The 14954-nt window shown below is 40.3% G+C and overlaps 1 protein-coding gene across 2 annotated transcripts in view; it reads left to right on the top strand.

Annotated features, from left to right (window-relative positions):
* UBE2J1 (ubiquitin conjugating enzyme E2 J1) overlaps positions 1-14954 on the top strand; it is a 72104-nt gene that overhangs the window by 40219 nt on the left and 16931 nt on the right. For both annotated transcript variants that reach the window (XM_032779588.2, XM_032779591.2), the window contains exons 6-7: positions 8837-8966; positions 12812-12946. In XM_032779588.2, the coding sequence (XP_032635479.1) occupies positions 8837-8966; positions 12812-12946 (265 nt within the window). The remainder of the gene's footprint in view (positions 1-8836; positions 8967-12811; positions 12947-14954) is intronic.

The raw sequence follows: 14954 nt of genomic DNA, 5'->3' as shown, positions 1-14954 counted from the left end.
ACTTGTACTCCAGAAATAAGAATGTCTTTTGCTGTTGTCTTGCCTTCTGAGGAAAGAATATTTAGAAAAGTATGTTATCCACAATGATCTGCACCAGCATTTACACCAAATGCTTTATTTGGGACTCATTGTAGAGAGTGTCATATTTTTTCCCTGCACGTTGTATAAGTCCAGGAATGTTTGTCAAAGAAAATACCTGATTTTGATAGTGTTATATTTCTGTCAGCATCATGTGGACAAAGTATGGGTTCGTCCATTATTCATTCTTTACAGTCATAGTTTAGATTAGACCACAGGCTAAATTGCAGGACAGGGAAAAGAGATGGCTGGAGTTAATATAAGATACAAGAGGATAAGTACCAAGAACTTACCTGTGGGTGTGGGTGGCTGTGGTGGGGGGCGGAGGGAGAGAGACGTGTATAACAGACACTGTCTATACAGGGGTCGGCAACCTTTCAGAAATGGTGTGCTGAGTCCTCATTTATTCACTCTAATTTAAGGTTTCGCCTGCGGGCAATACATTTTAACATTTGAAGAAGGTCTCTTTCTATAAGTTTATAATATATAACTAAATGATTGTTGTATGTAAAGTAAATAAGGTTTTTAAAATGTTTAAGAAGCTTCATTTAAAATTAAAATTAAATTGCAGAGGCCCCCGGACAAGTGGCCAGACGCGGGCAGTGTGAGTGCCACTGAAATCAGTTTGTGTGCCACCTTTGGCACCTATGCGTAGGTTGCCTATCCCTGGTCTATAGTATGATAGAATCATAGAATGTAGATCTGAAAATGAAATTGAGCGCGTCATCTAGTCCATCCTCCGCACTGAGACAGGACAGAGTTAGCTAGACCATTACTGACAAGTTGTTTCTAACCTGTGTTAATCTCCTCAATGTGGAGTGTTCCACAGCTTCTCTTGGTAACCTGTTATGATACTTAACATATATTGTAGTTTAAGTTTTTCTTAATACCTAACCTAAATTTCCATGTTACAGATTAATCCCGTTACTACTTGTCCTACCTTCTGTGGACATAGAGAGAAATTGATCACTGTCTTCTATATAACAGCCTTTATATATTGTGAAACTGTTATCAGGCTCACTATCTCCCAAGTCCTCTTTTCTCAAGACTTAACATGCCAGTTTTTTTTCACCTTTCTCATGGGTCAGGTTTTCTAAACTTTTATCATTTTTGTTGCTCTCATCTGGACCTGTCCAATTTGTCCACATTTTTCATAAAGTGTGACACCTAGATTAGAGACAGCGCCAGCTGGAGTACTAACCCGTGTTGAGTAGGTAGGAGTTGAACAGTTCTTCTTGTGTCTTGCATACAACACTTTTGTTATAATCCCAGAATGATTTTTCTCAGTTGCATCATATTGTTATCTTACAATGAATCCAGTATCAGAGGGGAAGCGTGTTAGTTAATCTGTAAAGCAGCAAGTCCTGTGGCACCCTTAGACTACAGACGTTTGGAGCATGAGCTTTCGTGGGTGATACCCACTTTGTTGGATGCATGTAGTGGAAGTTTCCAGGGCAGGTATAATATGCAAGCAGAATCAGAGCTAGAGATAATGAGGTCAGTTCAATCAGGGAGGATGAGGCCCTCTTCTAGCAGTTGAGGTGTGAACACTAAGGGAGGAGAAACTGCTTTTGTAGTTAGCTAGCCATTCATAGTCTTTGTTTAATCCTGAGTTGATGGTGTCAAATTTGCAGATGAACTGAAGCTCAGCAGTTTCTCTTTGGAGTCTGGTCCTGAAGTTCTTTTGCTGCAGGATGCTTCCATTATGCAAGCCATCCTGTGGGAAAAAAACTTCAGGACCAGACTCAAAAGAGAAACTGCTGAGCCTCAGTTCATCTGCAGATTTGACACCATCAGCTCAGGATTAAACAAAGACTGTTTCCAAGTTTGTGAAAATACTGAATAGTACTGGACCCAGGCAGACCCCCCTGTGGGACTAGATGCATCCTCCTAGTTAGACAAAAAATATTGACTGCTGTTCTTTGAGTGTGGTTTTTCAACCAGTAGCACATCCACTTTATAATTACTTCGTTTAGACTGTTTCCCTAGTTTCCTTATGAAAATGTAATGTGAGACTGTGTCAAAAACTTTACTAAAATCAGAACATGTCAGGTCTTCAGCTTCCCGCTATGCACTAGGGACCAATAACCCTGTCAAAGAAGGCAATTAGGTTGGTCTGGCATGATTTTTTTCTTGACAAATCAATGTTGGCTGTTCTTATTACACTATTATCCTCTAGGTGCTTACAAATTGTTTAATAATTTACTCTTATCCTTTCAGGCCAGAAGGGATCATCATGATCTGTAGTCTGACCACTGGCACATGGCAGACCACAGAAACTCGCCCACCCACTCCTGTAATAGATCTATCACCTCTGGCTGAGTTACTGAACAACTCAAATCATGATTTAAAAACTTCAGGTTACAGAGAATCCACCATTTACTCTAGTCCAGTGGTTCCCAAACTTGTTCCGCTTCTTGTGCAGGGAAAGCCCCTGGCAGGCTGGGCCGGTTTGTTTACCTGCCGTGTCCGCAGGTTCGGCCGATCGCGGCTCCCAGTGCCTGCGGTTCGCTGCTCCAGGCCAATGGGAGCTGCTGGAAGCGGCATGGGTCGAGGGATGTACTGGCCGCCTCTTCCAGCAGCTCCCATTGGCCTGGAGCGGTGAACCGCGGCCACTGGGAGCCGTGATCAGCCGAACTTGCGGATGCGGCAGGTAAACAAACTGGCCCGGCCTGCCAGGGGCTTTCCCTGCACTAGTGGCGGAACAAGTTTGGGAACTACTGCTCTAGTCTAAACCTGAAAAGTGATCTGTGCCCCATGCTGCAGAGGAAGGTGGAAAATCCCCAGGGTCTCTGCCCGTGTTACCCAGGGGAAAATTCCTTCCCAATCTGAAATATAGCAGTCAGTGGGATGCTGAGTATTTCAGCAAGACCCACCAGCCAGACACGTGGAAAGAATTTTCTGTAGTAGCTCAGAGCCCTCTCCATCTAATGTCCCACCACCAGGGAATATTTGCTACTAGCAGTCGTAGATCGGCTACACACCATTGTAGGAATCTCATCATTCCATACCCTCTGTCAATTCCAGGAGAGGCAAAGTTGCTTTTGTAGTGAGTCAGCCTCTCCTAGTCCCTATTCAAGCCCAAATTAATGGTGTTAAATTTGCAAATGAATTTTAGTTCTGCAGTTTGCACTGGACTCCTTGTTGTTTTTGTGGATACAGACTAATACAGCTACCCCCTGATACTTGGCACTAAATTTACAAGGCACTAAATTTAGCTGTATGGAGTGGAAATCCATCAACCTCATAAAAAAACTTGCACAGATACAGACAGACATCATCTTCCTCTCCAACTGCAAACAGATGGACATCTTACTAAATGGACTGAAGGTAAAAAATCCATTGCAATCGACATACTATACTGACTATGGTGAGAGACTGCCACACACTCTCAAAGAAACTGCGGAACCACCTGATCAGCATCCTGTACAACAGACAGGAGAAGATCAAAAATGAGCTCTCAACCTGGAGACTCTCATACAAAACCAACCTTCCACACAAATTTCCATTTGGCTGGACTTTACAAAAATGAGACAAGCCATTTACAATGCAGACTTCACTTGTCTTCAGAGGAAAAAGGACAGTAAACTATCTAAACTCCTACATGTTACAGTGGGCTACAACAGTGGCACCCTTAACTCGCCCAACAATATTGTTAATCTATCCAACCACACTTAGGACAGACTCTTCTGCTAGGCTGTGTCAGGGACTCTCTTTCTGCCCCACCACCTGCATGAACATGATACAGTTCTGCAGTGATCTGGAAGCCTGCTTTCGTCGTCTCCGACTCAAGGAATATTTTCAACATACCACTGAACAGTGTACTGACCTAAAGGAACCCTCCTACTAACACTACAAGAAGAATTCTGCATGGACTCCTCCTGATGGTCGAAATGACAGACTGGACTTCTACCTAGTGCTTCCGCAGATGTGCACAGGCTGAAATTGTGAACAAACCGCATCACTTGCCCCATAACCTCAGCCGTACAGAACACAATACCATCCACAGCCTCAGAAACAACTCTGACATTATAATCAAAGGGGCTGACAAAGGAGGTGCTGTAGTTATAATGAACAGGTTGGATTATGAACAGGAGGCTGCCAGGCAACTCTCCAACAGTACATTCTACAGGCCACTGTCCTCCAATCCCTCTGAGGACCACCAAAAGAAATTACATCATCTGCTCAAGAAACTCCTTGCTATAGCACAGGTACAAATCTACTTGAACCAAGGGTATTCTGTGTGCTACCCAAGATCCATAAACCTGGAAACCCTGGACACCCCATCTTCTCAGGCATTGGCACTCTTACAGCAGGATTGTTTGGCTATTTGGACTGTCTCCTCAGACCCTACGCTACCAGCACTCCTAGCTATCTTTGAGACACCACCAACTTCTTGAGGAAACTACAATGCATTGGTGATCTTCCAGAAAACACCATCCTGGCCACCATGGGTATAGAAGCTCTTTACACTAATATTCCACATGACTACAAGCTGTCAAGAACAGTATCCCTTGTGAGGTCACGGCACACCTGATGGCTGAGCTTTGTGACTTTGTCCTCACCCACAACCATTTCAGATTTGGGGACAACTTATACCTTCAAATCAGTGACACTATTATGGGTACTCGAATGGCTCCACAGTATACCAAATTTGTTATGACTGACTTAGAACAAACGGTTCCTCAGCTCTCGTCCCCTAGCACCCCTCCTCTCCTTGTGCTACATTGTTGACATCTTCATCATATGGACCCACGGGAAGGAGGCCCTTGAAGAATTCCACCTGGATTTCAACAATTTCTGCCCCACCATCAACCTCAGCCTGAACCAGTCCACACAAGAGATCCATTTCCTGGACACTACAGTGCAAATAAGTGATGGTCACATAAACACCACCCTATACCGGAAACCTACTGACTGCTATGCTATGTTTACATGCCTCCAGCTTCCATCCAGGACACAGCACACGATCCATTATCTACAGCCAAGCCTAAGATACAACCACATTTGCTCCAATCGCTCAGACAGAGACAAACACCTACAAGATCTTTATGAAGCATTCTTAAAACTGTAATACTCACTTGGAGAAGTGAGGAAACAGATTGACAGAGCGAGATGGGTACCCAGAAATCACCTACTACATGACAGCCCCAACAAGGAAAATAACAGAACACCGCTGGCCATCACATACAGCCCATAGCTAAAACTTCTCCAGCATATCATCAATGAGCTACAACTTATACTGGAAAATGATCCCTCACTCTCGGACCTTGGGAGGCAGGCCAGTCCTCGCTTACAGACAGCCCCTCAACCTGAAGCAACTACTGACCACACCACAGAATACTAACCCAGGAACCAATCCCTGTAACAAACTTCATTGCCTACTCTGTCCCCGTATCTACTCGAGCAACATCATCAGAGGACTCAGTCACATCAGCCACATCATCAGGGACTCATTCACCTGCACATCTACTAATGTGATATATGCCGTCATGTGCCAGCAATGCCCCTCTGCCACGTACATTGGCCAAACTGGACAATCTCTACATAAAAGGATAAATGGACACAAATCAGACATCAGGAATGGTAACATACAAAAGCCAGTAGGAGAACACTTCAGTCTTCCTGTACATTCTATAACAGATTTAAAAGTAGCCATATTTGAACAAAAAAACTTCAGAAACAGACTTCAAAGAGAAACTGCAGAACTGAAATTCATTTGCAAATTTAACACTATTAATTTGGGCTTGAATAGGGACTGGGAGTGGCTGGCTCACTACAAAAGCAACTTTGCCTTTCCTGGAATTGACACCTACTTATCAATTACCGGGAGTGAACTACATCCACCTGATTGTATTGGCCCTGTCAACACTTATTCTCCACTTGTGAGGTAACTCCCTTCTCTCATGTGTCAGTATTATAATGCCTGCATCTGTAATTTTCACTCCATACATCTGAAGAAGTGGGTTTTACCCATGAATGCTTAAGGCCAAATAAATCTGTTAGTCTTTAGGGTGCCACCAGACTCCTTGTTGTATAATAGTATTAACATTTCCCTATCTCTACTGGAAATATCTTGCCTGATGCATCCTAGGATTGCATTAGCCTTTTTCATGGCTACATCACATTGCCAGCTCATAGTCATCCTGTAATCAACCAATACACCTAGGTCTTTCTCCTCTGTGGCTTTCAACTGATAAAACCTCAGCTAATAGCAAAAATTGTTGCTGTTAGTCCCTAAGTGCATGAACTTGCACTTTGCACTATTAAATTTCTACCCATATCTATTACTTCAGTTTTCAGGGTTGTCCAGGTCTTCTTGTATGATCTCTCAGTATCTTTCCAGGTATTGAAGTTAGGCTGATTGGCCTATAATTCTCTGGATCCTCTTTGTTCTCCTTTTAAAAGATAGGTACTTTGCCCATCTCCAATCCTCTAGGCCCTCCCCTGTGCTCCATGAGTTCCGGAAGATAATCACTAATGGTTCCAAGATTGTTTTAGCTAGTTCCCTGAATACTTTAAGGTGAATTTCATTAGGCTCTGCTGAATTGAATACATCTAACTTATATGAATCTTCTCTAACCTGTTCTCCTTATTTGGGCTTGTGTTCCTTCACCCTTCTTGTTAATATTAATTACGTTAAGCATCTAGTCACAACTAACATTTTTAATGAAGATTGATGCAAAATAGACTTTTAAACACCTCAGCTTTCTTGGTGTTGTCTGTTAATAACTCTCTTTACCTGCTAAGTAGTGACCTGCATGTACCTTTTATTTTTTTTCTTGCTCCTAATGTATTTATAGAACCTTATTTTTATAGAACTACTTCTTATTGCCTTTTATGTCCTTTGCCAGGTGTAACTCAGTTTGTGCCTTAGCCTTTGTCTCTATATGGTTGCAGTTCTTTTATATTCATCCTTAACCATTTGTCCATATTTCAACTTTTTGTAGGATTCCTTTTTGATTTCAGGTCATTAAAGAGTTCCTTATGTAACCATATTGGCCTCTTGCTGTTCTTCCTATTAGTTGGCAATTTTGCCTTTAATATTATCTCCTTCTGAAACTGTCAGCTCTCCTGAACTCCTTCTTTTTCCCGTGTATTTTTTTCCCATGGGATCCTACCTGGCAAGTCCATTGTCCTTATTCTGCTCCTCTCACTCTTTCCTTAGAGTCATGAAGTCTATCATTTCATTATCATTTTTACTCCAGTTGCCCTCTGCCTTCAGATTCACATCCAATTCTTCCATATGAGTCAAAATCCAGTCTAAAAGTGCTACCCCCCTGGTTACTTCCTCTGCCTTCTGAATCAAGTTGCCCCAACACATTCCAAGAACTAATTGAACATTTTTGTATTTTGTTATGTTACTTTTCGAACAGATATTTGGGTAGTTGAAGTCTGCCAGCTCATGTGTTTTGGATATTTCTGTTATTTGTTCTAGAAATGCTGCTGCCGCCTTTCCTGATTTAGTGGTCTACCGTGATGTTGCCCCTGTTGTTTTTTTTTTTTTGTCCTTTTATCTTCAGCCAGAGGCTTTCAGCTGGTCTGCCTCTCACTTCCTTCTGGACTTAGAACAAATCTATACGTTCTTGATATACAGTGCAACACCTCCTCCCTTTTTTCCCTGCCTGTCCTTCATGAACAAGATAATACCCCTCAATATCAATATTCTAGTCATGAAATGTATCCAACCAAATTGGTGATGCCAATTAAATCATAATTTTGCTTGTGTAGTAAGATTTCCAGTTCTTCCTGTTTATTCCGTATACTCCTGGCATTTGTGTATAGACATGTAAAATGTTGAGAAGATTCCCCCATTGTTTTCCTTCTTGTTTATTCTATGAACCTATTGTAATTTTCCATTCTCTCCCCCAACTTCCAGCCCTCTATCGAGGTCATGTCTTTGTGGGATTTTGTCATTTTCCCCCTTTAAACCTAGTTTAAAGCTCTCCTTGCTAGGTTTGGAAGTTAGTGTTTGATATTTTTCCCTTTCTTCATCCAGTTGTTGCTATCTCTTCCCTCCAGTCCTCCTTCCCGGAGGAGCATCCCATGGTCGAGGAAGCCGAAGCTTCATAACTCATTAGCTTCCTTGTTATTTTTTTCAGTTTTGTGGAGAAATATAAAACACTCAAACTACTTCTAAATAATTTTTGAAAGGGTTAATTTAAAAAACAAAACCTTGGTTATACCTAAATGAGGGCTATTGGGGATTTTGTGTGTGTTTGTGTGCACATGCGCATGCAGAGACCTGTCATTGAAAGTCTACCATTAGCATCACATAATGAAAGACCCCATCATAACATACATGTGTAATGTAATAGAGTCAACGCTGTGATAGGAATCTTAAGTCTGGATTTAGTGGGTATAAAGTTTTTATGTTGTTGCAATACCATGGTTTTTGCGTTATATGTTTTGCTGGTTTTGATAATTTAATTTATAACAGAGATAAAACAGCCATTAATAATGTTGGTAATATCTTTAATATAATAAGAGGTCACAGAAATATTATAAAAACTGAGAGTAAATATTTTCCGTAAATTAACTCTAGGAAAGAGTATATAGAATTCCAAGCCCAGATTTTTCAACACTGCAGCCAATGATCGTTGCTACAGATTGATAGCATACTTTACTTTTCAACTGTTTATGCTAATTCTGGCACCCCAAGTGCTTTGGTAGGTTGTCTTGTTAGTGTTTCTTATTTTTCAAGAAAAACATTGTTTAAAACAAGAAAATGTCCATTTAAAACTATTTTATTTATCAGGTCACAGGATTTCTGCTGTGAGATATGTGGCTCAGCAATGAAGATAAGTCTGTTACCATTAACATCAGGAAGTGCTTCAAGCCAGACTGACGAAGAGGCCAAGGAACTTGCTAGACAAATTAGCTTCAAGGTAGACTGACTGTTTGTAATTTTTCATTGTTTGCTCGCTTAATTTGAGGAAACTGCAAGTGTAGTATTGCTATGAGGAAACAAAAACATCGAGAAAATGCTTACATTGTAACACAACGCTACATTGTACTGCTGTGTAGGAGACTTGATTTCAGTGTAGGCTGTGGAAAAACAGACACTTCTCACAGATGATACAGTTGGTTTCTGGGGAGATGCAAACTGATGTGTTGTCCAAACAAGCACCGACTGTGGTTCAGTGACAGTGGTAACAAAGATGATAGTAAAGGTTGCCTAAACATGTCCATTCTAACTCACTGTTTTCAGTTACTAATAGCTTGATGAAATTTCCCAAGCTTAGTGTAGTGTTTTCCCAAACATAAATACTTTTGAGAAGTTTAGATAAACACAGTTCTGATCATATTTTTGTATATTAAGAGAGTCAAACATATGCTTTTATCATTATGTAAAAAAAAAAATGCTAACTTTTTTCCCCACAAACTGCACAGCTGCAGAGACTGAATGTAAAAAATTGGAGTCTAGTATGGATAGGGCTCTTAGCAGGAAGTGCCTTTTGAGTGGTCCAGTGAAATCAGGTTTAGCCAAATAGCATGCACAATATGGTTTTCACTAAAGTTAAGGAAGTGAACCACTGAGCAAGACTCTGCTGTACATGGAGGCAGGGCTTTCTTAACTGTAGTGAAACACGTACCTCAGTGTTACATCTTATGCAAAAGACTATCCATTGCCTTCAGCGTGATCAGAATTTCACCCTGTATCTTCAGTAGTACAGTTCCCCCTAGCACTGGGCTATGATATTGGTTTAGTCTAGAATCAAAGTGAATATTGCCACCTGCTGAACAACCAATACCAATTTTTGCTGCAGTTATGTGTTTCATAGTCACCCTTCCAAATATGGATCAGGCCTGATTCTGTTCATAATCATATTTTTCATATGGCGATCTCAAAACACTTTACAAAGGTGGGGTAAGGAGGAGAAATACAGGCACAGAGAGTTAAGTGACTTGCAAAAGGTAGAATATTGGACTGTGCCCTTTTTGGTTCTTTCTGATGTATAAATCCTGAAAAGTGTGTGGGATGTCTGTTTTTGTTCTTGGTTTTAAATACTACTTGTTTTTAACAATAGAAATATTAGAAATGTCAAGTCTGCTCTTTTTTGATTTAACAGATTCTCTGGTGATCTCGGCTCACAATCCATATTTTTCAGAGTTCTTAACTGAAAAGTTTTGTTAAAAGATTGTACTCCCATAACTATTTTAGAAGTGTTTTTCTCAGGGCGTTGAGTTGAACGGGAATCTAACAAGCAAGCAAACAAATCCACCACATAGCCTAAATAAAATCTCTTCCCCACTCAATGAAGTTTCACATTTTTAAAGATGACATCTATCTACCTATCAGACTTACATGGCACCAGTCATCAGGGTATTTGTGTCTCACACTCTTTATGTACTTATTTATCCACACACCACAGAGAAGTACTATTATCCTCATTTTACAGATGGTGAACTGATGCACAGAGATACTAAGTGACTTGCTCTAAGTCACATAGGGTAGAGAAGGGAATTGAACACAAGTCTCCTGAGTTCCAGGGTAGCAGCCCAGCCACTGGACTGTCCTTCCTTTCTAGGTCATCATAAACCTGCTACAGAACTAGGGGTCTATACACTTCTAGGGAAAAAAATGGGTTAGCAACACCTGAATTTCTAATATATAGCACAAGCCTCCCCCAAACCCTTTCAGATTGCATTCACACGTCAGAAGTAAAAAAGAGCACAATTCCAGTTTTTTCTACTAAGCCTATTGCCTTTAAGTGATTTTCCCAAAGCCATGGAACAAGACTAGCAAAGCCAGGCATACCTTCTGACTTCCAGTTTTCTGACTTGATTGGCTCATAGCACCAGGTCAGATTTTCTTATTAACATTTGTCTAATACAGACTGCTCTTTTGGTACACAGACAGTAATTGTGGGAATTACCATTGAGGGGTGTAAGAACCATTGGAATTTCTAATAATGGATGTATTCCACGTTAGCATTTGGAATAAGAAAGAGCTATTGCTATACGCTCCTCAGGAAAAGCTTCAGTCTTCTGCAAAGTCCTATGTCCAAGCTATGTTCCTTTGTAGTGCACAGTATAACATGCTATTGTTGTGTTTGACCTACATTTGAACAAGTAGTATATTTGATATAACTGAGTTACAAAAAGCCAGCCTATCTAAATGTGAAGGGAATAGAATACACTGATCAGACAATCAGTCAATTGATCTAAAGATTCATTTCAATTTTAAAAATAATAGGAACAATTTTTAGATCACCTGAAATGTTAGGTGTTCCTGGACCTTGTAGTATCAGACAGAACAGCAAGGCATGACCAACACAGGGGAACCAAGAGCATAGAAGAGAAAGGGGTGACATTAAAATGTCAGGAGATAAGCTCTTGTTATTTACACAACTTATTGGTTCCTAATCCCTTCCTTGTACTTCTTAATACTACTACTTATAATTGCATTAAAACATATGTATTTAATAAAATTGGAGAAAGCAAATTCACTAGCTTGAGATTCAGACACAGGGTGTGGGAAGTGTAGCATTGCACCCCTCTACCAAAGGACTTTATCTACACTGCATGTTGTGAGTTAAATTAATTCAGACCAGCTGTTTTAGTCATACTTGTGTGCCATGGGTAAAGTGTTCAGCTCAAGAGAACAATGCTACTTTTTCCCCTCTGCTATGACCCCATTACAAGTCACCATTAAGATGTGTCACTTTCTCTTGAATCTTCAAAGTGAGAACACTGTTAAACATGTAGCACTTCTCAATGTTAGACATTTTAGAGATGCTAAGAAACAGTTAATGTTTTGATGTTCTCTTATCCCTTTTGCACTCAAAATTAAGGGCCTAAGCCTGTAATGTGCTGAATGCCTCTCCTTCCCATTAGTATCAATTTGCTTGTAAAGCATTCAATACCTCACAAGATATTGGATTCTAATAGTGTAGAAAATAAACAGTTTAATATTCTTAAGATGTTGAGATGTAATATTTCTTATGTCTTTATGAAATGAGGTATTGTTTGGGGTTCCTCTAAGCTAGGATAACATTCCTGAAGAATTTCCATTCCAGATATGAGCCCCCTAAAGACTTTTTTTTGTGCTTTTATAGTTTGAATAGCCAGCTGTTTGCTGTTGGTTCCATCATGGTTGGTTGTGGTAGAGAAACAAGAGGTAGAGTGTTGACTTCTGCTTTCGTCCAGTTCAACTTTTTCAAGAAAAAGATGTGGCAGTAGAAAACATGAAGGCCTAATGTTAAAGGAAAGTCTTTATATGTGTAATACATTAGAAAAAATACTCTCAGGCAATCAGTGCTTTCATAAGGATTCCCCAAAGTGTTGTCAAAGTTAGTGAGACCGTGTAAGAAATATAACTTTTACAAAATGTTTGGCATTTATTTGATGTAACTTTTTTTTCTCCTCTGAAGGATGCTCCCAGTTTTGTTCCTTATATTATACCCCTTTTGGATGTTAACGTCCGCCATTATATACAAGCAAGTAAAACTAAAAATCAGAAATGTGTCTGCAGGTTTTTTATTTGTGTTTGTACATCAGTAGACTTACTCCTTGTGAAAATTATTCAGAATTGCAACACCTCAACAAATTCCAGAAACACTGTATATAGCTTAAACACAATTTGCATGTCTATTGATAAGGATTCAGTAAATCTCATATGCTGTAAATGTTGAAACAGATGCTCCATAAGAGATCAAATAAACCACATTATAGTTTATTATAACTAATTTGATCATTCATCTGAAATGTACAAATGTATTCCCTTTAGGCTGAAATCAATTCATCCAGAAAGTCTATCACTGAATCTCCAGACACATCAGAATTGAACCACTCTGCCACCTTACCTGAGCCACAACAGGATGGTATAAGTAGAGCATTCCAGAATCCAACCACCAGTACAATGGTATGATGTGTTTGATAAATCTTATTAAATGTGAGTGGATTTGCAAATGGAGGCCAGGATCTGAAAACCAAGCAATGTATAGACATGTCTAGAGAATAATTTAGCTGATATGAGACTTTCTTTAAGATTGTGGAATACTTAGTTGTGTAAGAATATATAAGAAGGTAGACAGGTGAATTTCCCTATATTTATATGATGGTCAGGAAAAAAAAACTTTTCTTTACACATTTAGTAAATTCTTGAAATCAATACTTTGACCGAAGAGCAGTTAACAAAATAGACTATGTATACCAAAGTAGAAATTATGAGGAGAGGGCACAAACCATTGTTTAAAAAAAAAAAAAAAAAAAAAAAAAAATTGACCCTGAGTTACCAATTAGTAATTGGACTAATTATACTAACATAAGTAAAATTAGCACTGATGTTGAAATCTTGCTTACCGTCCTCCTCCAGACTCTCCATCTGTCTACCTTGTGAGCTCATCCACTTTCCAGCTATTACCTTTCCTTGGTCACAGTCCATCTCTTTCCCTCCTTCTGTGTACAGACAAGATCTCATCTTCCCAGTCCTTAGGTAGGGCCAAAGGTGGCTTTATTATCTTTCCAGCCACTAGTCTTTCTCCTTCTTTTGCTTTATTTCCAAATTCATTGGCTTTGTCTAGACTAGGATTTAAGATGTAATGTTAGCACTTATCAGGATAACCTAGCCTTTAGTTTGATTCTTTTTGTGCATTAAAGACTACTGTGTCTTATTGATAGAAGACTCTTAAAAGGTGTTAGTTAGCATGTGTTATGTAATCTTAAATTCTAGTCTAGACAAGGTCATGGAGTGGGCTGTCTGTAAGAGCTGTAATAATTTACTGACCTTATACTGAATGCCAAGTCTGTCTACTCTAAACTGACTGTTATCCTCTACATCTAAGTCATCCCTAATCTAAGTTTCAAGATGGATACTTCAACCTTGTCTTTTCTGCTTCCCTTGGTATGGCTGGTCACTTCCCCTTCCTTGATATCCTGTCTTTTCTGAGCTTCTGTGGCACTGTCCTTTCATAGGTCTTCTACCTCTTTAGCTGCTTTTTTAGTGCCAGGGTTGTGAGTTCAGTCCTTGAGGGGGCCATTTAGGGATGTGGGGCAAAAATCTATCTGGAGATTGGTTCTGCTTTGAGCAGGGGGTTGGACTAGATGACCTCCTGAGATCCCTTCCAACCCTGATACTCTATGATTCTGATTGACAGTTTTCCCTTCATTCCCTCTCTGCTGGATTCCTTTGGGCTCTGTTCTTAGACTCCCTCTTCTTTTCCCTGTGTACCCCATCCTTGGGCAACTTCATCCAGTTACATGGGTTTAATTATCAACTCTGACTGTTGAGTAGACCTCTTTAGTTTAGATCTTTGTTCTGCACTTTAAACTTGCACCTCTTTTTGTCTCAGGCCTAGTCTACACTACGTGTTTAAACCGATTTTAGCAGCATTAAACCGATTTAACGCTGTACCCATCCACACTAGGAGGCCCTTTATATCGATATAAAGGGCTCTTTAAATCGGTTTCTGTACTCCTCCCCAACGAGAGGAGTAGCGCTAAAATCGGTATTACCATATCGGATTAGGGTTAGTATGGCCTTAGGTGTTAGCTATGGCCGGCAAATCGACGGTATTGGCCCTCGGGCGGTATTCCCACAGTTGCACCACTGTGACCGCTCTGGACAGCAATTCTGAACTCTGATGCAGTGGCAGGGTAAACATGAAATAGCCCTCAGGACACTTTTGAATTGCATTCCTGTTTGCCCAGCGTTGCAGCTCTGTTCAGCCAGGGTGGTGATGCAGTCCCAAATCGAAAAGAGCTCCCGCTGGCCATTGTATGGAGATACTGGATCTGATCGCTGCTATGGGGAGACAAATCTGTTCTTAAGAGCTTGTTACAGAAGACGAAATGCCAAAGCGTTTGAAAAATCTCCAGCTACGCAGTGCTGTGTGACAAGCGTAATGGGAAGCCAAGAATCAAATACGGGG

Source organism: Chelonoidis abingdonii, chromosome 3 (genome assembly GCF_003597395.2).
Source record: "Chelonoidis abingdonii isolate Lonesome George chromosome 3, CheloAbing_2.0, whole genome shotgun sequence".
NCBI lineage: Eukaryota > Metazoa > Chordata > Testudines > Testudinidae > Chelonoidis > Chelonoidis abingdonii.
The sequence above is the reverse complement of the archived record's forward strand: the minus strand, read 5'-3'. Positions and strand labels throughout refer to the sequence as shown.